Source organism: Myxine glutinosa, chromosome 8 (genome assembly GCF_964187855.1).
Source record: "Myxine glutinosa chromosome 8, kmMyxGlut1.1, whole genome shotgun sequence".
Lineage (NCBI taxonomy): Eukaryota > Metazoa > Chordata > Myxini > Myxiniformes > Myxinidae > Myxine > Myxine glutinosa.
The window spans coordinates 28,908,725-28,930,561 of record NC_136268.1 but is presented as its reverse complement, the minus strand read 5'-3'; the positions used below and the strand labels follow the sequence as shown (position 1 = coordinate 28,930,561).

The 21,837-nt window shown below is 48.7% G+C and overlaps 1 protein-coding gene across 4 annotated transcripts in view; it reads left to right on the top strand.

Moving 5' to 3' along the window:
• LOC137432334 (solute carrier organic anion transporter family member 1C1-like) overlaps positions 1–21,837 on the top strand; it is a 105,226-nt gene that overhangs the window by 67,788 nt on the left and 15,601 nt on the right. For all 4 annotated transcript variants that reach the window (XR_013624263.1, XR_013624262.1, XM_068124169.2 and 1 more), the window contains 2 exons: positions 4,762–4,926; positions 6,697–6,892. Coding sequence is in view for 2 of the 4 variants with exons in the window: in XM_068124169.2 (XP_067980270.2) it covers positions 4,762–4,926; positions 6,697–6,892 (361 nt within the window). In the remaining 2 variants the exon portion in view is untranslated. The remainder of the gene's footprint in view (positions 1–4,761; positions 4,927–6,696; positions 6,893–21,837) is intronic.

Sequence of the window (21,837 nt, the reverse complement as noted above, 5' to 3'; positions counted from 1 at the left end):
CTGTAACGAGCCAGGTTTACTGACAGCCGCGAGGGGATTTTGAGTTCCTGGAAGGGACATCCGGCGATAAGAATATTCGCCGGAGTGGAGAAATCTGCGTAGACAGATTTGGGGCACTGAGATTCTGACGAATCCTTGCCTCGTCGCATCGGCTCAAGCCAGAGCCGTCTGCCATTTTGAACCCCGTGCTTCGGACACCTGTGAACGTTTGCTTCGTGTCATCTTCACCCCCAACATCCTACCGTCTGTCGGGGATGAGTGGGTGCGACCGCTTCGTCTCCAATTACGTTGCTGTTTGCTGAGGGAGCGGTGAAGGTGCGCCTCTGGAGGGCACCGTTGTGCAGTTTGGCGGGAAGAGCACCCTTGCCCACTGTACACACTTCGGATATCGACCGGAGAGCGAGATTCGGGCTTCGACCAGATTTCGTTCCATCGACCGCTGGAGCGACCCCCATTCACCTTGGGAAAAGTCATAGAGACATTGAGGAGTGTCTGCTCGTTTGCTGGCAGAGCAGTGAGTTACTTGACTTTATATAAGATATATATAGAGTGCACTCTTAATGGCCATCTGTTATCCCGTTATTCCTGTGTGTGATTTTGTGGTTTTTTTGGAAATTTATTGTGTGAAGGTTAACAGGTGTAACGGATAGTCACCATGGAGTTTGATGCAGAGAAGTTTACAGCGACCCCTAGTGAGGCACAGTTCCGAGCGTTACTAAAATCGGAACTCTTGATATTGGGCAAACATTTTAGCTTGGAGGTCCGAGCTAAAATGAAGAAAACAAAGATGCAGACAGTGGTGATATAATCTATGGTGGAACAAGAAACATGGAGAGAGGGAGCCTTGGATTGGTTACCAGAAGAACAAGAAAGTGTGGATCTCCAAAAAACGGAGATGCAATTGAAGAGCCAGGAAAGGTTAAAAGTACAGGAAAGAGAACTCCAGGAAAGGTTAGAAGAGAAAAAAGCAGAGGAAAGGAGAGCTGCAAGAGAACTCGAAGCAGAGGAGAGAAGAGCCGAAAGGGAGTTAAAGGACTGTGAATTGGCACGTCAGCAGGAAATTAAAGTCAAGGAGCTGGAGTTAATGAGAGAACGGGGAGAGGTACCACCCATGCCGACTGGTTCGACAACGAGTCAAAACACCTGGGATGTTGGCAGACATGTGAGGCTGGTTCCACCCTTCAATGAAAAGGAGGTAGCCAAGTTCTTTTTACACTTTGAGAAAGTGGCTCAAATGCTAAAATGGCCGGAGGAGTCCTGGACCATATTAGTACAAAGTGTTCTGGTGGGTAAAGCTCAAGATATTTATTCGGCTTTACCGATTGAGCAATGTGCAGATTATGAGATAGTGAAGAAAACCATTCTCAAAGCCTATGAATTGGTCCCTGAAGCTTACCGGCAAAAATTCCGGAACGCCAGGAAGAGGGAGAATGAGACCCATGTGGAGTTTGCCAGAATGAAAGAAACCATGTTTGATCGGTGGTGTGATTCAAAAGGAGTCGGGAAAGACTTCGAACTATTGCGACAATTGATCCTGGTGGAGGAATTCCAACAGTGTGTCCATGAGGACATTAAAGTACATCTGGAGGAAAGGAAAGTACCAAAGTTGTATGAGGCGGCAACCATGGCAGATGACTATGCCTTAACACACAGGATGAGATTCCATAAACCTAACTTCCCGCCTCGAGTTCGCACGGAGAGTTATGATACATCTGGTGCGGAGAACGAAGATTCAGGGGGGCGGCCTTGAGATGATTATGAGGACCACTCTGATACTATGACTTCTAGAAATCAGAAGACAACAGTTCCAAGGCAGACTTATCCTCCGGGGGGCTCGAGACAAACCACGAGGTTCTCCTCCCTACTTGTGCTTTTTGCCATAAACCTGGACACTTGATGTCCCACTGTTATGCTTTGGGAAAGGAAAATCAGGAGCAGAGTTCGACTAGTACAACTCCGAATGCAATGGCCAATGTGAGAAATCGCCCTCAAAAGAGTTACCAACCATTTATTTCAGAGGGGTTGGTGTCACTGGGTGGAGACCTGACTACCCGGAAACCTGTTAGGGTATTGAGGGACACCGGAGCATATCAATCTTTAATGCTTCAAGGCATCTTGCCATTGTCAGAGGAGACGGCAACTGGTGTTAGTGTTCGTTTACAGGGGATTGGTGGCTGTGTTAGAGTTCCACTTCATGCCATCCATTTGGAGTCTGATGTGGTGTCAGGACCGGTCACCGTAGGTTTACAAGCCACTCTTCATGTAGAGGGAGTATCTGTTGTTATCGGGAATGATTTGGCCGGTGGTCAAGTTTATGGTAACCCTATGGTTGTTAAAAAGCCCAGTAGGGAAAATAACACCACACCAGTTAGGGATGGCGACAAAGTTAGCAAGTTATTTGTATGTGGACTGAACTTCAAAACAAAGGAAGATGTTCTGGAGTCTGCCTTCAGCAAATATGGACCGCTTTTGGAAGTAGTGCTGATAAAAGACAGGGAGACACAAAAGTCAAGAGGGTTTGGCTTTGTCACGTTTGAAAACTCAAAGGACGCCAGAGATGCAGAAAAGGATCTGAATATCAAGAAGTTGGAGGGTCGGACCATTACAGTAGTGAAGGCATTTCGTAGGCGTCGAGGGGTCTACAGAAGAGGACAACTTGGTGGTAGTTTTGGTGGTGGCCGCAGCCGATATTACTATGGAGGCTCCCAGAGTTACGGCATCTCCCGAAAGAATGATTATATCAGGGTAGCGGCCGAGAAGGAGACCGCTATTCCCGTGACCACAGGGACAAGCGATCCAAACGGGATTATTACGAAAGTTAGAAAGAGCTGAAGCACTGAATGCTGCGGAGCAGCCGAGCAAAAATTCCTACACGGGTTAACCGTGAACGCCATGTTCATAAAGGCGTCCATGTAGTGAACTTTCCTACACGGATTAACCGTGAATGCCACGTTCCTAAAGGCGTCCATGTAGTAAACGTTCCTGCACGGACTAACCGTGAACTCCACGTTCCTAAAGGCGTCCATGTAGGGAATACTTCCAGGCCTCACCACCCAACCACCATGGAACCTGGCCTTCAGCTCAGCCTCCTGGGAAAAGTGCTATAGTTTGGCTGGCCTTTGGATTTTGGATCACCACCCCTTAACCTTCATTCACAAGAAACTGAAAGTAAAAATCAGAGGGTGATGAGATGGAGTTTGGCTTTGCAGGAGTCCAACTTGGAAATTGAGCATGTAAAGGGCAGGGACAATGTCGTTGCTGATGCTTTGTCCAGAGTGAATTAACTTTGGAAATCTTTGTGGGCTGTGTGAAATTTTGTTGCTTTATTTTTGAGATGCTGATAATTGTTGCCCATGGGAATTGATGATTTGGATTGTGAATTTACTTTTGTTTTTAAAAAGTTTGCATGCAAAGAAAGTTTTTGCTGTGTTCAAACTTTCTTTCTTGAGGGGGGGAAGTGTTACAGATTCGTCACTTCCGCTGGGGTGGTTTTCACCCACTGGACATGTTTCTGATATTATGTATTATTATTAGTTTCACAAGGTTTATTATTCATGAACGGTTATCAAAAGTTAAAAAGGATAACTGTAAGTGAAACAGGAAACCGAAGGAGAAGACAACGAGGGAAAGAGGAAGAAGCAGCGTGAACCAAGTTGGAGAGGACGCGTGACGTCAGCGCTCTGTAACAAGCCAGGTTTACCGACAGCCGCGAGGGGATTTTGAGTTCCTGGAAGGGACATCCGGCGATAAGAATATTCGCCGGAGTGGAGAAATCTGCGTAGACAGATTTGGGGCACTGAGATTCCGACGAATCCTTGCCTCGTCGCATCGGCTCAAGCCAGAGCCATCTGCCATTTTGAACCCCATGCTTCGGACACCTGTGAACGTTTGCTTCGTGTCATCTTCACCCCCAACATCCTACCGTCTGTCAGGGATGAGTGGGTGCGACCGCTTCGTCTCCAATTACATTGCGGTTTGCTGAGGGAGCGGTGAAGGTGCGCCTCTGGAGGGCGCCGTTGTACAGTTTGGCGGGAAGAGCACCCTTGCCCACTGTACACGCTTCGGATATCGACCGGAGAGCGAGATTCGGGCTTCGACCGGATTTCGTTCCATCGACCGCTGGAGCGACTCCCATTCTCTTTGGGAAAAGTCATAGAGACATTGAGGAGTGTCCGTTCATTTGTTGGCAGAGCAGTGAGTTACTTGACTTTATATAAGATATATATAGAGTGCACTCTTAATGGCCATCTGTTATCCCGTTATTCCTTTGTGTGATTTCTAATACAGTTTTGTTCATTTATAATCATTGGTGTGGTTTCACTATTGATTTTCAACACAGGGTAACATATTTTGCTGCCGGGGTTCCTCTCGGGGTTCGGAGGTTACCGAGACCAGGAGATTGTAGAGGACCCCGTGACAGTGCCTTCCTGTGTACCTCATGTTTGTGTGTGCCTTCCTGTGTACCTCATGTTTGTGTGTGCCTTCCTGTGTACCTCATGTTTGTGTGTGCCTTCCTGTGTACCTCATGTTTGTGTTTGCCTTCCTGTGTACATCATGTTTGTGTGTGCCTTCCTATGTACATCATGTTTGTGTGTGCCTTCCTGTGTACCTCATGTTTGTGTGTGCCTTCCTGTGTACATCATGTTTGTGTGTGCCTTCCTGTGTACATCATGTTTGTGTGTGCCTTCCTGTGTGTTGTTCCTTATGGTCTTCCATAATGCTAAATACTCTTCTTGTGTCTCTGCTCTTTCCTGTTGATAGGTTTTCTGCCATCTCTGCGAACACTCTTCATCAACTCTATATACGTGACGATGCTTGTGGGGACCGTGTTTCAACTCAATGGACTTATTGGCTTCATCACTTTTCAGGCCAAGTTCATTGAGCAGCAATTTGGAGAAAGTGCCTCGAGGGCAAACTTCCTCATTGGTATATATTGGTATATATTGTCATTGGTATGTAAGTGTCAAATATTATTGGGGTTCATGTACTACACCCCCAATGTTATCTTGACAAAAAAAACAAGCAATCCCTAACTCCTTCACAAAACATCCATCACCCTCCCCTATAATCTACTTCCCATGGGGCCTACATTACTTTTTTGTATACTGGTCTAGGCTCGAATGAGAGCGAACACATAGAAAATATAATAAAGGGAGCGAGAGACAAGAGGGGGAGAGAGAGGGAAGATCAACAACAGTAGGGAACAGAGATATCTGTGGAAGACAGAGGGCTGAGGCAGGGTATACAGGATAAACAAGATGGACACTACAGGGGCTTTCAGGAAAGAAAACAGGGAATTTGAAGGAGGTGGGTTTGGGGTGGATTAATGGGGGTAGAAAATATGATGGTTTTAGATGGGGGAAGATAAGAGATGGTGGTGAACAGCTGTTTTGAAGACCTGGAGGGAGGAGTGGGATTGAAGAGAGTGAGGGAGTTTGTTCCAGAGGCAGAAAAAAGAGGAATGGAAAAGTGAAGGTGAGCAGAGAGTCTTGGTTTTGGGAATTTTACCAAAAGATGGTTACTGGCAGATCTTGTGCGTCCTGCAGGAATACTTGGGGGACAGAGCACAAACAGAGCAGGGGAGCAAGGCTGGAGAGGAGTCGGTAGAAAATAAAAAGAACGCCAACCCTCCTACGGCGAGAGAGTGAAAGGCCCTCGGAGTCAGTTTCATCGTGGGAGATTCCAATGATTCTGAAAGCTTTGGTTTCTATAGCATGAAGCTGGACTAGGTGTGAGGCAGGAGCACCGGCCCAGAGGGGAGTATAAACACACCAGTATTCCATCAAGCTGCGAATGAAAGCTTTGTATGTGGTGAGTAGCTCAGTAGTGCCGAGCATCAGAGACCGGCTTTGATTTCCTGTCTGTCGTAAAATATTCTTGAAAGAAAGATATATGCTTGAAAAGTTTGGTCACGATCAATTAAAGCCATGTTTGGTAGCCCTGTGGCCCATACAGCTGATGTGAATAGCCAGACCCTAAAATACAAAACCCCTTCTCCCTCCCCCACACTCAACCCCTAAAATTTGCACCCCACCCATATTTACTCCCCTTTGCCCCCCATTATATGTGCTAAATTTGATGGTGATTACATAAACCATTACAAACTGCTTCCTCTTAGACTCCCCCACAACCACCTTCCCCTCAAAATCACCGCCATGACACTCCCCATTGGGGCACAGACTGGGTGCGCTAAATTTGGTTGTAATCACCTGAGCATTAAAGATCTCCCCTCCTCACTCCCTGCCCCTCCCAAAATCACCACCTCCCAGCACTCCCTACCCCTCCCATGACACTTCACATTGGATCCCCATTACATCTGCCGCAGTGCTAAGTTTGGTGGCCCTACAAGGTTCTATCTTCAGATGTACAAATTATAAGGGAACAGAAAGACAGACAAATGGAGTGTGACAACAGACAATAAGAGAAGCGTTGCATTTGTGTGGCGAGAGATCGTTTAGCAAACATGCCACATGTGGACCCATGCAGTTCGTCAGACAACAGGAAGGTGTTTGAAGAGGGGTGTAGAGAACTAGTACAGAGATAGACAAGATCAAATGGGCCATTTACATACTCCTGCGATCAGAAAACCATGTGATGTATCATGATGGTCATCAATGCAGTTTTTTCATCCATGGAGTAAAATGCATGCTTTGGCCTAAGGGAACGATACCGTGTGTTGTGGTTCCACATTTGTAGGTGCTGTGAACTTACCTGCTGTTGCACTGGGCATTTTCTGCGGTGGAGTGCTGGTGAAACGGCGCAAAATGTCTATGGGTGCCTGCGCCAAAATGGCCTTCGCCACAGGCCTGGTCGCCTGGTTGCTCGGCCTTGGCCATTTTCTCCTTCGCTGTGAGAACATTCGCGTCCCTGGTCTGACGACCACCTACAATGGGTGAGCCATCAATGAAAGGGCTTACATGGGCGAGAGTAAAACAAACAAACAAAAATAAACAACAAGTACACCGATATAGAGAGTGCCACCTACAGTTTGTTTCTGATACAGTATACCCTTACCTACAGGTAGAGCGGGATTATGCTGCTATTGTGGACCTGTTAAAACTAGAATTCATAGTTTACAACCACACCAGGCTACCTTCCCCACTCCCACCACAATATTGGGCTACCCTCCACCCAGCTACATCTTCCCCAACTACCACTTCCCTCCCCCCACTACCCTACTATCCCTGCCACACTACCCAGCTATCCCCTGTCCTACCAGGCTACCCACCACCCTATCTGGCTACCTCTCAGCCTAAACAGCTACCCTCCCCCATTATATCCGGCTACCTCCCTCCACCACCTACCAAGCTACAACTATCGGGGATGCCTTTTCGCGGTGCTTGTAGCCCCTCCCCCAATGCTAGTTGGAGGCCAAATCGTCCCCATTCTTTCCTGCTGCCCGGATTTGTCAGGGCAGCATGGTCATGGTCAGAGTGCCAATTGGACCACATGGATCGGCCCTTTCCCTCTTGTCTCTCTCCCTCTCTCCCCCTCCTCTTTTCTCTCTTTTTTTCTTTTCCTTTTCCTTTTCCTTTTCCTTTTCCTTTCTCTCTCTTTCTCTTTCTCTTTCTTTTTCTTTTTCTCTCTTTTCTCTCTCTTTTCTCTCTCTTTTCTCTCTCTTTTTCTCTCTCTTTTTCTCTCTTTTCTCTCTCTTTTCTCTCTCTTTTCTATCTCTCTTTTCTATCTCTCTTTTCTCTCTCCTTTTCTCTCTCTTTCTCTCTCTTTTCTCTCTCTCTTTTCTCTCTCTTTTCTCTCTCTTTTTCTCTCTTTTCTCTCTCTCTTTTCTATCTCTCTTTTCTCTCCCCTTTTCTCTCTCTCTTTTCTCTCTCCTTTTCTCTCTCCCCATCTCTCTCTCCTTCTATCTCTCTCACTTCTCTCTTTAACTCTGTCATGACCCTGACTTCATGAAAGTAGGGGTACACACCTTGATGTGGGGGATCTCTGGGTCACTTCTGGGAGATTGATTGGCTATCTCCATACCGCGGGCTTTTTCGAAAGAACTGTCTGGGTCTACACAACACCAACAACAACCTACCCAGCTATCCCAAACATTTAGGTGAACAGGATGGCCTAGCATTATGTATACTCCCTCACCTCTGAACCGTCTAACCTGGGTTTGAGTCTCGGCCGAAAAACAAACTATCATCCTGGTATCTCGCAAACAGGTCAGGATGGCGTCCTTCGTAAAGAGTAGGCAAGCAATGCTGGCCAAATCCAAATTCCTGCTACCAGCCCAACATTGCTAACAATAAGGGTTAATTACATTGATTGCAGTTGCGGTTTATGCCCACACCATGTTGTAATTATACTGTATTATATGGAATTTTTTCCATATAATACAGTATAATTATTGGAATCCATGCTATGGATTATTATATGGAATCCATGCTATGGATTTTTTTGTATACCACGTCAAGGCTCGTGTAAGAGCTAACACATAAAACACATAAAAACAGAAACAGAAGCACACATAAAACATAATACAGGTAGCGGGAGACAAGAGGGGGAGAGAGGGACTGCACAACAACAGTACAGAACGGACATCGGGAGATCTGTGGAAGGAAAAGGGTTGGGGCAGGGTACATGGAATAAAACAAATGGACACTACAAGGACTTTCAGGAAAGAAAACGGAATTTGAAAATGTGGATTTGGGGTGTATTAACGGGGTTATAAAAGATAAAGGTTTTGGATGGGGGAAGATAAGAGGTGGTGGTGAAGAGATGTTTTGAAGACTGGGATTGAAGAGAGTGAGGGAGTTTGTTCCAGAGATGGGAGAAAAGAACAGTGAAAGAGTGAAGGTGAGCAGAGAGTCTTGATTTTGGTAGTTTCACCAGAAGAGGGTTTCTGGCAGATCATGTGCATCCTGCAGGAATATTTGGGGGACAGAGCCCAGAGAGAGCTGGGGGAGCTAGGCCGGAGAGGAGTCGGTAGAAGATGGAAAGACCACCAACCTGCCTGCGGTGAGCGAGTGAGAGGCCCTCAGAATCAGCTTCATCGCGGGAGATTCCAATGATTCTAAAAGCTTTGGTTTCTACAGCGTGAAGCCGAGCTAGGTGTGAGGCAGGAGCACCAGCCCAGAGGGGAGAGCATTATTCCATCAAGTTGCAGATGAAAGCCTTGTATGTGGTGAGAAGCTCAGCTGTACCAAGAAAGGACTTCGCACGACGGAGGATGCCCAATCGGCGACTGGCTTTGGAGGCCAGCTTGGAAATGTGGTTTTCTCAGGAAAGATCATGGCAGATAGTGAAACCCAAAAGCTTGAGTGACAGAACTTCTTCAAGAGGATGGTTGAGAAGGTAGATGGGGAGGGTTTTCCAGACAGTCTTTTCAGAGACATATTGAGAATGTGAGATTTTCAGGATTGAAAGACATGTTCCACTTGTTTGACCAGTTTGTGATTTTGTCCAGGTCTGCAGAGAGTGAAGAGGCTGCTGCCTGCCGATCTGAGGGTTGAGATATGGAGTGGCAGAGGGTGGAGTCATCAGCAAAGAGATAGAGAGGATTTCCAGAGTCGGAGAGATCATTAATGAAGACCAGAAAAAGCACAGGGCCCAGAACACTGCCTTGGTGAACTCCAGCCTGGACAGGAAGGGGCGATGAGAGAAATCCATTTAGAGCCACACGTTGACTACGACAGGAGAGGATGTCCAAGAGCCGTGTGTGGAGATTTCCATGGATACCATAAGAAGAGAGTTTGGATAACAGTGCGGGGTGCCAGACCATATGGAAGGCACGAGATATGTCAAAGGAGACAGCTCTGATTTCCTGTTTGGCATTGAGGACCTCCATCCATTGTTGAGACAGCGGAAACAGCATATCCAGCATAGAGTGGCCTAGCCTGAATCCAAATTGATGGTCCGAGATCAAGCCATTGGAGAAGAGGAAGGATTTTATATCAGAGGCTATGATTGATTCCATGACCTTGCTGATGATTGGAAGCAGGCTGATTGGTCTGTAGTTGCAAAGATCTGTTTTTGCACCTTTTTGTGTAAAGCGGTAATGTTGGCTGATCCAAGCAGATGACAGATGACCTTCAGCATATGAGAGGGTCAAGAGAATGGAGAGAGTGTGTGAAAGAGCGGCAGAGCAGGATTTTAGGACACGTGGGCTTTTGCAAACATTTGGTCCAACATGGTATGGAATTGGTCCAACACTGTATGGAACTGGTCCAACATGGTATGAAATTGGTCCAACATGGTATGGAACTGGTCCAACATGGTATGGAATTAGTCCAACACGGTGTGGAACTGGTCCAACATGGTATGAAATTGGTCCAACACGGTATGGAACTGGTCCAACATGGTATGGTCCAACAACATTTTGGGGGGAAGGGGAATGAAGGCAGACCCTGCCACTAACCACAGGGATATTAGACCCTCCCACAGACATCACAATCCCTACTTCTGTTCACTACTACGCACGCACATGCCTGCTCCCTACAATACATGCAAATACCCTGTACATGTCTATCTCAAATGGTTCTAGGTACCTCCCTAATTCCAATATAAAACGATGTACTCTTTCTGCTGCCACTACCATTCCAGGGAGATCATTCCATTCATTAACTACTCTATAACTGAATAACCTTGCCTTATTACTTTTTTTCTATACACAGTCGAGGCTAGTGGAAGAACTAGTACACTGAATGAATCAGGATGTAACAGGAAACAAAAGGAACAGTAGAGAGAGGGGAGGGGTGGGGTGGGGTGGGAGACACCAACAGCAGAGGAAAAAAGAAGATCGAATGAGTGGAGGTGAGCAGTAATCCAGGATATCGGTCGTTTCAACAGAAGAGGGTTGACGGTGGACCGTGTGCTGTACAGAAACCTGGGGAGGACAAAGCACAGAGAGGGCAGAGTGTGCAAGTCCAGAAATGAGGTGATAGAAGACAGACTCCCGACCTGTCTATGATGACGAAGTGACAGGCCCATAGTCTTGAATGATCTTGAAGGTTCCAATAATCTTGAAAGGCTAGGTTTTCACGGCGTCAAACTGAGCAAGATGTGAGGCAGGGGAGCCAGCCCAGAAGGGAGAGCAGTACTCCATCAAGCTGCAGATGAAGTCCTTGTAGGTGGATACAAGTTCAGGTATGCCAAGGAAGGACTTCGCACGACGGAGGATGCCCAGTCGGCAACTGGCTTTGGAGGCCAGCTTGGAAATGTGGTTTTCCCAAGAAAGATTATGGCGGATAGTGAGACCCAAAAGCTTGAGTGACAGAACTTCTTGGAGAGGATTGTTGAGAAAGTAGATGGGAGGGTTTTCCAGTCGGTCCTTTTGGAGAGACATTGTAAGAGTGTGTGATTTGTCAGAATTGAAAGACATGTTCCACTTGTTTGACCAGTCTGTGATTTTTTCCAGGTCTGCAGAGAGTGAGGAGGCTGCAGACTGCCGATCTGAGGGATGAGGAATGGAGCGGCAGATAGTGGAGTCATCAGCAAAGAGATAGAGAGGATTTTCCAGAGAGTCGGAGAGATCATTGATTAATACCAGAAATAGCACTGGGCCCAGAACACTACCTTGTGGAACTCCAGCCAGAACAGGAAGGGGAGATGAGAGAAATCCATTCAGGGCCACACGTTGCCTTCGACCAGAGAGGAAGTCCGCAAGCCATGAGTGGAGATTTCCATGGATACAATAGGAGGAGAGTTTGGTGAGCAGAGCTGGATGCCAGACCGTATCGAAGGCACGTGATATGTCAAGTGAGACTGCTCTGATTTCCTGTTTGGCATTGAGGACCTCCATCCATTGTTGAGACAGCAGAAGCAACATGTCCAGAGTAGAATGACCTGGTCTGAATCCAAATTGATGATCAGAGATCAAGCCATTGGAGAAGAGGAAGGATTTGATATCCGAAGCAATGATGGATTCCATGACTTTGCTGATAATTGGAAGCAGGCTGATTGGTCTGTCGTTGCAAGGATCTGTTTTTGCACCTTTTTTGTGTAAAGCGGTAATGTTAGCTGATTTCCAAGATGCTGGCAGATGACCTTGAGCAAAAGAGAGGGTGAAAAGAACAGAGAGAGGGTGAGATAGAGTGGCAGAGCAGGATTTTAGGACCCGTGGGCTGATGCCGTCTGGTCCAGTTGCAGAATCAGAGTCGAGGTTTGACAGAAACTTCTCCACCTTGTCAGGAGAGAAGGACACAGAGTCCAGGAGCAGTTGGGTTCAACTGGGCAAGGTGGGTACAGAGAGAGATGGGTTTGGGACACAAGATTTTGAGGCAAACACAGAGTTGAGGCATACGGCTTTGTCACGTGCGGTGTCAACTGTGTAGCCATTTGAGGTAAGGGAGGGGATGGAGGGGGAACAAACACCAGAAACGGATTTGACCAGACACCACCAGGATTTGGAGGAAGGAGACAGGTTTGAGAGTTCAATCTTGAGTGTGGAGAGATAGTGCTTGCTGGCACTCCTGAGGCTAGACACACACTTGTTCCGAGCTTGGTGGAAGGAACTGAGATTGCCTTCAGTTGGATTTGCCTTCCAAGAGGCAAAGGCAAGTTGTTTCAGGGCAACTGCCTCACCACAAGATTCAATGTACCATGGACGGGAGGAAGGGTAAGACAACTGAAGACGAGATTGGATAAATCTGTGAATGAGAGAGAGCAGTTTGCTTTCGAAGAATTCCCAGGAAGAATTTATGTCAGAGGCAGTAGAGATGGGACACCAGTTCAGATGATTGATGTTTGGTCGATGTTTGGTGGCGTTTGGGGGAGAAGGGAAAATCAAAAAACCTAGCAAAACAGCGAAGGAAGGAACAACCTTCGACGGGGGAAGCCTGAGGCTGCAAGGCCACGCTCGCGCGACACGGCAAACAAACTGTTGTGGAAAACCATTCAGGTCCACACAACTTTAGTCCAACGGTTTGGTTTAATTGCATTTAGATCATCACATCATTCCTGTAAGTAGAAATACACAATAAGCATACGATGCGACATCTCATAAAGCCATTCATATCAGTCAATGCAAGCAAGCTAGTTATTCTATAAAGGCGTACCATAAACGAGGCTACCGATGTAACATGTCACAAGGGAGAAGTCTCGGAGCACTGACACAGCAACGGGTCTTATAGTCACGCCCCTAGCGGTGACAACAATGACAGCGAGCAGCGAGCATCCCCACCCGGGTTCAGTACGGATACGATTTCACTACATTCACCCCCCCCCCGTCAGAATTATACGGCCGCGTGGCTAAAAGCGAGTGAGCGTCAGCATGAATAGGGCGCGGAGTATCAGTCGGCCCAACCGTAGCGGGCCGGGCGGCGAATTTCTCTGCCAGCACGCGTTCGAAACTCCCCGGGTACGGCGTCTCGTAACCCTGTATCCCCGGTGTCAGAGGCGTCAACAGGGTCGGGTGATGAAGGGGGTAACGCCAAGTCGTCGGACCCGGGCAGTCTCGACGGGGGGAGGGTCGGTGGACTGTCGGCGATGGGAGCGTCGGGAGAGGCCATAGTCTCATAGATGGGTTCGACCGGTTCGTCCGATTCCCTACTAAGGTCGTCGACCCCGCAAGGGGCAAGATGACGAACGGAGACAGTAGTCTCACGACCATCAGACGTCATCACACGAGCATGCTCAGGATTAGCCTGGAGAATCTGCACTTTGTCCACAAGGGGGTCGTACTTGCTCGCGCGAACCGCCCGTTTAAGGTAGGCCGGCCCGGGCCCAGCGAGCCAACTGGGCAAAGACCGTATACACCCCGAGCTCCTGGGGTGGTGGAAAAGTCGCTCGTGGGGAGTTTGGTTAGTTGCCGTACTCAGGAGTGCCCGGATTGAGTTCAACGCCGCAGGTAGCGACCAAGCCCATTTATCGAGGCCCCGGCCGTGGGTCCGGAGATGGAGCATGACGGCCCTCCAGATAATCCCGTTGAAGCGTTCGATCTGCCCATTAGCCTGGGGTCTGTACGGCGTGGTGTAACTAGACGCAATGTTGTTTTGGAGCAGATAGCCGCGCACCTCCTGAGACAAGAAGACTGCACCCCGGTCGGTATGGACATAGGCCGGGTAACCGAACATTGAGAACAAGTTCTGTAAGCATCGCATCACCGTGGCAGCAGTCATGTCCGCGCACATATAAGCAAAGGGGAATCGTGAGTACTCATCAACGATAGTGAGCAGATAGCGAGAGCCGCTCGACACCGGCAAAGGGCCCTTGAAATCCATCGCCAAGCGTTCCCACGGGCGTGTAGCCTTCACCAGAGTCCCCATAGGAGGGTTATAGAAACGCGGTTTGATTTCCGCGCAGATAGCGCAGTCGCGACAGATACGGCGGATATCGTCAATCGAGTAAGGGAGATTCCCACTCCGCACGAAATGAGCGAAACGCGTTACGCCGGGATGGCCCGCAGTAGCATGCAGCACCCGTAGGCCCTCCAACGAGGTGATACCAGCACATGTAGTCGGGCGTGATAAGGCATCGGCGGCCTGGTTATCCTTCCCTGGGCGATATTTGATGGTGTAACAGAAGTCGGCGAGTTCGATACGCCAGCGAGTGATTTTCTCGTTCTTAATGCGCTGGGCGTGTAAGGTGTCGTACATGAACGCAACGCTTTGCTGGTCCGTGATGATTTGGAAGCTCCGCCCGAGTAGGTACGGGCGCCATCGCCGAATAGACTCGACGATCGCATACGCTTCCTTTTCAACGGACGAGTGCCTCCGCTCAGCGGAGGTAAGAGTCCGTGAAAAGAAAGCCACGGGACGTCCCCCTTGGGAGAGGGTCGCCGCGATGGCCTGATCCGAGGCGTCACTTTCGAGGACGAACGAGCCGCTCTCGTCGATGGTCGCTACGGCGGCTCGGGCGATGTCGGTCTTAAGACCTTCAAAGGCCGTCAATGCGGCCGAACTCAGGGGAAAAGTGTCGCAGGCCACAAGGGGGCGAAGTTTCGCGGAGAAATTTTGCACCCATTTGGAGTAATGGGCGAACAGCCCAAGGTCGCGTTTCAGGGACGCCCGATCGCAGGGAGGGGCCATGTCGAGCAAAGGTCGCAGACGTTCCTTATCCGGAGAGACAGAGCCATGGGTCACGGTGTACCCCAGAAGATCTATGGTGCGTAGGGAGTATCGGCACTTATCCTCGTTCATAGTTAAGTGATACCGTTGCGCGACCTCAAGGAAGCGCTTCAGATTAGCGTCATGGTGCCCTTGGTCATATCCACAAACCGTAAGGTTATCGAGGTAGACGAAAACATCGGTTAAGTGCTCCCGCGCAACGAGGTCATCCATGGCCCTCTGGAAACAAGCGACCCCGTTCGTCACCCCAAAGGGCAATCGTGTAAATTGGTACAACCGCTGCCCCGACTCGAAAGCGGTATAGATACGATCCGCCCTAGAGATAGGGATCTGGTGGTACGCACTACGGAGATCGAGAGTACTATAGACCGAATACTGGGATACCTGTTGCACTAGCGCGTCCATCCCCGGAAGGGGGTAGGCATCCAGCTGTGTAAAGCGGTTAATCGTTTGGGAATAGTCGATTACCATGCGTTTGCGATGGGCCTCGCTGTGCACCACTAAGACCTGAGCGCGCCACGGCGACCTGCTAGGTTCTATGATGCCGTCCTTCAAGAGCTGAGCCGTTTCGTCCGCAATGAATTGCATGTCCGCGCGAGAGTAGCGTCGCGATTTTACCGCGACGGGGGTACAGTCGGAGGTTAGATTGGGGAACAGCGAAAGCGGCCGGACGTCCATTTGCGCTAGGGCGCACACCGTTAGCGCGTCGTCCGGCCCCACAACAAGAGTGTCAGGCCCACCGAACTCCATTACCAGACGTCCATGCAGCTTAAGAAAATCGTGTCCTAGCAGAATATCAGCACATAATGCGGGTAAAACCATAAGGTGCACATCAGGGAAAACCCGTCCCTTTAGCACGAGTTTCAATCGGCATTCCCCTTTCGTGCTGAGCCGCAGTCCCTGGGAAGCCATGAAGATCCGTCTCGTAGACCGCCCGATCCGCCATCCATGCCTGAGCACAAGTCGTTGGTCGATAAAACTATCCGTAGATCCGGTATCCACCAAGGCCTGAACACAATGGCCCTCAACCATAAGGGGAATAAGGGCTTGAGCCAGGCCAGACGAGGCAGCTGGGAGCGGGACTGAGCCCCCCGAATGGGTCGGTCCAGCCTCGCGGGTGGATCCTACACCAGCAGCAGTTTTGCGAGCGTGGCCGGAGGCTGTGTTGGCCATGGGGATCCCATTATCGTCATCAGAGGGCTTTCCCCAGCATTCCGGTGTTTCGCGATTCAAAATCCGACGAGAAAAGGCCTCCGTAGTATTTGACATTGCCTTTTGACACTCCTGGCAGATAAAGGCTTCCGTAGTATCCGAAATCGCCTTTTTACATTTTTGGTCGCTTTGACAAGAGGCTTCCGTAGTATTCGAAATTGCCTTTTTACATTTTACAAAGGCTTCCGTAGTATTCGAAAGTTGCCTTAACTCTTTTGACGGGGCGGGGGCCGCCGTTAGCTCGTGGGCGACTCGAGGAGTACGAGGGGCTTGGTGAAGTGTGGCCCGTGGTTTGGCCAAGGACGCGGCCTTTGTCCCCGATGGAGAATGAGATGGTGGTGGCTGTCCGGTGGCGCCAATCAAGGTCGTCTGAGCGCCCAGCGGGCCGCAGAGAGCGGCCTTCCCCTTCGAAGTCGGGTAAGGTGCTGGGCTCGTGGGTTCTGCTACGAGCCCGTTCAAGGTTGCTGCGCCCGCGCGGCCGCGGCTGCGCGAGTCGAAGGGCCGCGAGCCGCGTGCCGATTTCTTGCACACTTTCGCGTAATGTCCCTTTAGCGAGCACAAATGGCAAATAGCGTCACGTGCCGGACACACGACTCGGGCATGACGAGGCCCTCCACAAAAAAAACATGCGGCCCCGCGCAAGGCCTTGGGTCTGCTGGTCGTATCGGCAGCTGTCAGGGTAGGGTCATCCTCCGGAGCATCCCGGAGTTCAGCAGGCGGATCCACGTCCTCGTCAGTGGTACTCTCCGGCCGGGCGTGTAGTGAGGTGCCCGCCAAAAGGCGCGTGCGATCATAGGCGTTCGATTGCATCCGCGCTTCGGTATACACCGTCGCTTGCTCAACCGCCGTAGCGAAGGTCAGGTCGGTCTTCTCCAAGAGTTTGAGACGTAGTTCCTGGGAGGAGACCCCTGCTATGAAGGCATCTAAAAGTCGATCATCTTTAGCTTGCTCGGGAGTCCGTGGCTCCTTGACGCTGTCCAGCATGAGCTGCCGGAGCTCCTGGGCGTAATGATCCATAGGCTCGTTGGGCTGCTGCCGTCGCGTCTGCAGCAAATAACGCGCATACACAGGGCTTTTTTCTTTTATGTAAAGCCGCTTGAGCTCCGCGATGGTAAGATCATACGTCGTGCATTGAGCGACCGCGTGGTAGACCCGGTAGTCGATTTTTGAGTGTAATATCGCCAGCTTCGCGGCAGGCGTCGGAGCGGTCTCAGGCTCGTCAAAGAGATGCTCCAGTTGTCGGAGCCAGTGCTTGAGTTGCAAGCCTCCGTCCGTGGCTTGTGGGTCGGCGCTGAAAATGGACACCGTCAACGTCTTGTTGCCAGCCATGTCAGCAGATCTTAAATGCAATTAAGTGTTGTGGAAAACCATTCAGGTCCACACAACTTTAGTCCAACGGTTTGGTTTAATTGCATTTAGATCATCACATCATTCCTGTAAGTAGAAATACACAATAAGCATACGATGCGACATCTCATAAAGCCATTCATATCAGTCAATGCAAGCAAGCTAGTTATTCTATAAAGGCGTACCATAAACGAGGCTACCGATGTAACATGTCACAAGGGAGAAGTCTCGGAGCACTGACACAGCAACGGGTCTTATAGTCACGCCCCTAGCGGTGACAACAATGACAGCGAGCAGCGAGCATCCCCACCCGGGTTCAGTACGGATACGATTTCACTACACAAACGATTAATTTATGAAAGACAAACACCGAGAAACTTCCAAGGGGCACACTATATGTTCACACGCCGAAAGATAAATACAGTTTCGACAAAATACAATTGTGAACAGACTTACTTTGAAACGTGGAAACTTTGAAAATGGGGCGGGACAGCGCACATGGACAGAGGCGCACGATGGAACAAAAGCACACGAGGAGAAAGGGAAATAAGAGGTTTTAAAAAAGTTTTTTTGGGGGTGGGGGGGGGTGGGGGGGGGGGGGTTACAACGTTAGACAAAGAGTAGATGTTTGGTGAAGTTTGGGGGAGAAGGGAAAATCAAATCAAAAAACCTAGCAAAACAGCGAAGGAAGGAACAACCTTCGACGGGGGAAGCCTGAGGCTGCAAGGCCTTACTCGCGACGCAGCAAACAAACGATTAATTTATGAAAGATAAACACCGAGAAACTTCCAAGGTGCACACTATACGTTCACACACCGCAAGATGAATACAGTTTCGACAAAATACAATTGTGAACAGACAACTTTGAAAACGTGGAGACCGTGTGGAGCTTCGAAAATCCCTGGGGCCGTCTCCAAGATCTCACGAGATCTCCAAGGGTCTGGTATGTTTAGGGTCATTGTCATGTTGCAAGGTCCACCTTCAGTTGAGCTTCAACTTTCCGACAGATGGCCTCATATTATCCTCAAGCACTCTCTGGTACAATGAAGAATTCATAGTGGATTCTATGATGGTGAGCTGCCCATGCCCTGATGCAGCAAAGCTGCCCCAAACCATAATATTTCCACCACCATGCTTTACAGTTGGTATCAGGTTCTTGTGGTCAAATGCTGTCTTTGGTTTTCGCCAAACATGTCTTCTGGTACTGTGGCCAAATAGCTCTACCTTTGACTCATCTGTCCAGAGCACATTGTTCCAGAAGTGCTGGTCTTTGGCTAGGTGGTCATTGGCAAACTTTAGTGTTGCCCTGATGTTCTTCTGGACAGCAAAGGTTTCCTCCTGGCACACCTCCCATGTAGATCAAATTTGTGCAGCCTCTTTCTGAAAGTAGACTCGTGCACTTTGACATCAACAGTGGCAAGAGCTACCTGTAGGTCCCGTGATGACATTCTGGGGTTCTTCGAGACTTCTTTCAGCATCTTGCGGTCTGCTCTCGGGCTGAACTTGCTGGGGCGGCCTGGCCTGAACAAGTTGGCAGTTGTTTGGAATCTTCTCCACTTGTAGATGATCTTCAGGACAGTCGAATGACTGATTTGAAATTGTTTGGAGATCTTTTTAAATCCCTTCCCAGACTCGTAGGCATCTATAACCTTCTTTCTGAAGGCCTCAGAGAGCTCTTTTGATCTAGGCATGGTGACGCCGCACACTTCAACAACAAAGAGCAAACCAAACGAAATGTCTGAGGTTTAAATAAAACAGGTTCCTCCAAGATCCTCTCTAACGATGTTCTAAGCATTTGCACCTGAGATGGTTCACCTGATTCTAATTTTAGGTATTTGAAGTCGTGATAAATGTAGGGGTGTACTTACTTTTTCCACTTGCGAAATTTGCATTTATGTTTATTTAAATTATACAATGGACTATAAAATGTAAATGTTTCATGATATTGGTTATATTATATCACCTTTATCTTTCAATATTGTTGAAATGAAGATCAAATAGCTGTTTGTTGTAATATGTTGAAAAAGTCAAAACTTTACATGTGGTGTACTTACTTTTTCACGTGACTGTATATATATACACACACACACACACACACACACACACACACACACACACACACACACACACACACACACACACATACCAGCTGGAACCCATGGTAAAATTACCACGACAGAAAAGCTTTAGCGTATTATTATTTCGGAGAGGATCAGACACCCTCCCCCCGGAGAAGCAAAGTTCGGTTATGACATTGTACACTGTTGCTCAGCATATTAATGGGGCGTAAATACTGCGTGATGCAAACAGCCGGCCCATTGTGGGTAATGCGAATGCAGTCATTATTTTGTGATTGGAATGATGACCGATGCTGTTTGGAATAAAAATATAGAGATATTGAGTTTGAAGCAGAATGAGGAAATGGCGTAAGGGTTTCTATCCGTGACATTCGTGGATTCCCCATTTGCAGTTTCGCCATAGACTGGATATAGCAACATTCAGACGGATACGTTTTTTGTGCAAGTCCTTCACGAACCTGCTGTCAATGTCTGACGTTCGAATTAAGGTGGCACAGGAATGTGTAGTTTATTAGTTTATCATTAGCTGTTTCAAGATTGTTTGTTTGCTTTTGGTTCCCCACCTGTGCGTAGCGGGTACCTCGCTGGAATATATATATATATTGTTGCGGATATGAGGATTGCATTTTTTTGATTGTGTGTATTGTAGTGGTAAATTGTTGTGTAACATTGGTTGGATATGGCCCCTCCTGCCTCCAGAGTTGTGTAAAGGTAAAAAGGGCGTCCCGGTAGTTATTCCATGAAACACCACATTGCAGGACCCGATAAAACCCTTGTTCAGTAGCTTATATCTTATTATGTGTTTTAGAGTAAGGCCTTGTCTTCCATTAAAATAATACTCCATTGCACCGAATCAATTAAGAATAGCTCCCCTTCAATAATTCCATTTCCCAGCCAAACTCTCCATCTGCGGGTAAAGCAGTTCACAAGCGTGGGGTTCAAGAAGGCCCTCTCATTTCGCTGCTATAGTGAATATGTGCTCTGTGCTCTGTTTGAACAGGAGGGGCGGGGTCGCCCGGGAGAGGCAAGCCCAGGGCGCGCCACGAAGGGCGGGGCTGTTCAGCCCCATGCCCAAATAAGGAAACAAGCCCGTGGCTCGCCACGAGGGGCGTGCCGTCGGCGCCATGCCCAAATAAGGAGACAAGCCCGTGGGATTACCATACAAGGTCACGAAACAGAGCACGGGGGGGGGGGGGGGGGAAGGGCGGTACCAAAACCGAGGAGGGCGTGTCAGACCCACGCTGAAGGTTTGGACAGAAGGGTGCGACGATCGCTGGGACAAGCTACACGAGAGATACGGCAGATGAGTCCAGGTGCGTAAGAGGGTCGGCAGTCCACCGGGAGAGAGTTCAGAGTAGCACCGGAGTTGCGTGAGAGATACGAAAAGCCTTTGACAAAGAGCTGCTTCAACCAGCCCCGTTTCAACCAGCCAAGTGACCCTGCCGGTGTGCGCTGTAAAGCCGAATACAAGGAGCTGCCGGCTCCTCGCTTCCCGCCCGGAGTGGACCTGCTCGCTGTGCCCTGTGATCCCATCTGCTCATCCCTCCAAACGATTCCTACCCTTCCATCCATTTGCGTACGTGAGTTTGTTTTGTTCGTGCTGTCCTGGGTAGTAAACTAAGTCTGTATAAGCTAGTAATTTTCACTGTGTCACCTGCGTTTTCATGTCACCTGTAAATAATCGTGACTGCTCTTTTTGCTTATGTGTGTGTAAATAATAAACCCCGTTACTCTTCTGTACGTCTTCTTCTTCCTCCTCTTTGCATTCGTCGTCTTAGTCTTTTCCCCATTGAATATCTGTGGCGCGATACGGCCAACGATTGGGTGAATCGGGTTTAGTCGGGGAACAACTGTTCGGTCGCGGAGCCTCCGCTCGGCAAATATAACATCCTTAACCGCGTACCGTAACAATATATATATACAGACTTGGCATTTAATATGGATTCTTTTTTTTTTCTTGACTTGGGTTTACTTTCTGAACTCAGTATATCAATCTGGTGAGTTTCTTTTACACTTCGGTGATTTCTTTGTTAAAAGAACCATGTCACTGATTGTCTTTCGCAGCAAGAAGTCAATAACAGGATAACATCACAGGTGGCGTGACAAAATGTAAGGACAGGTACATTTGACGAATGGCTTCACAATGGTGTATATAAGGGTTGTTGCGTTCTGTATTAGTGGAAAACAACTGC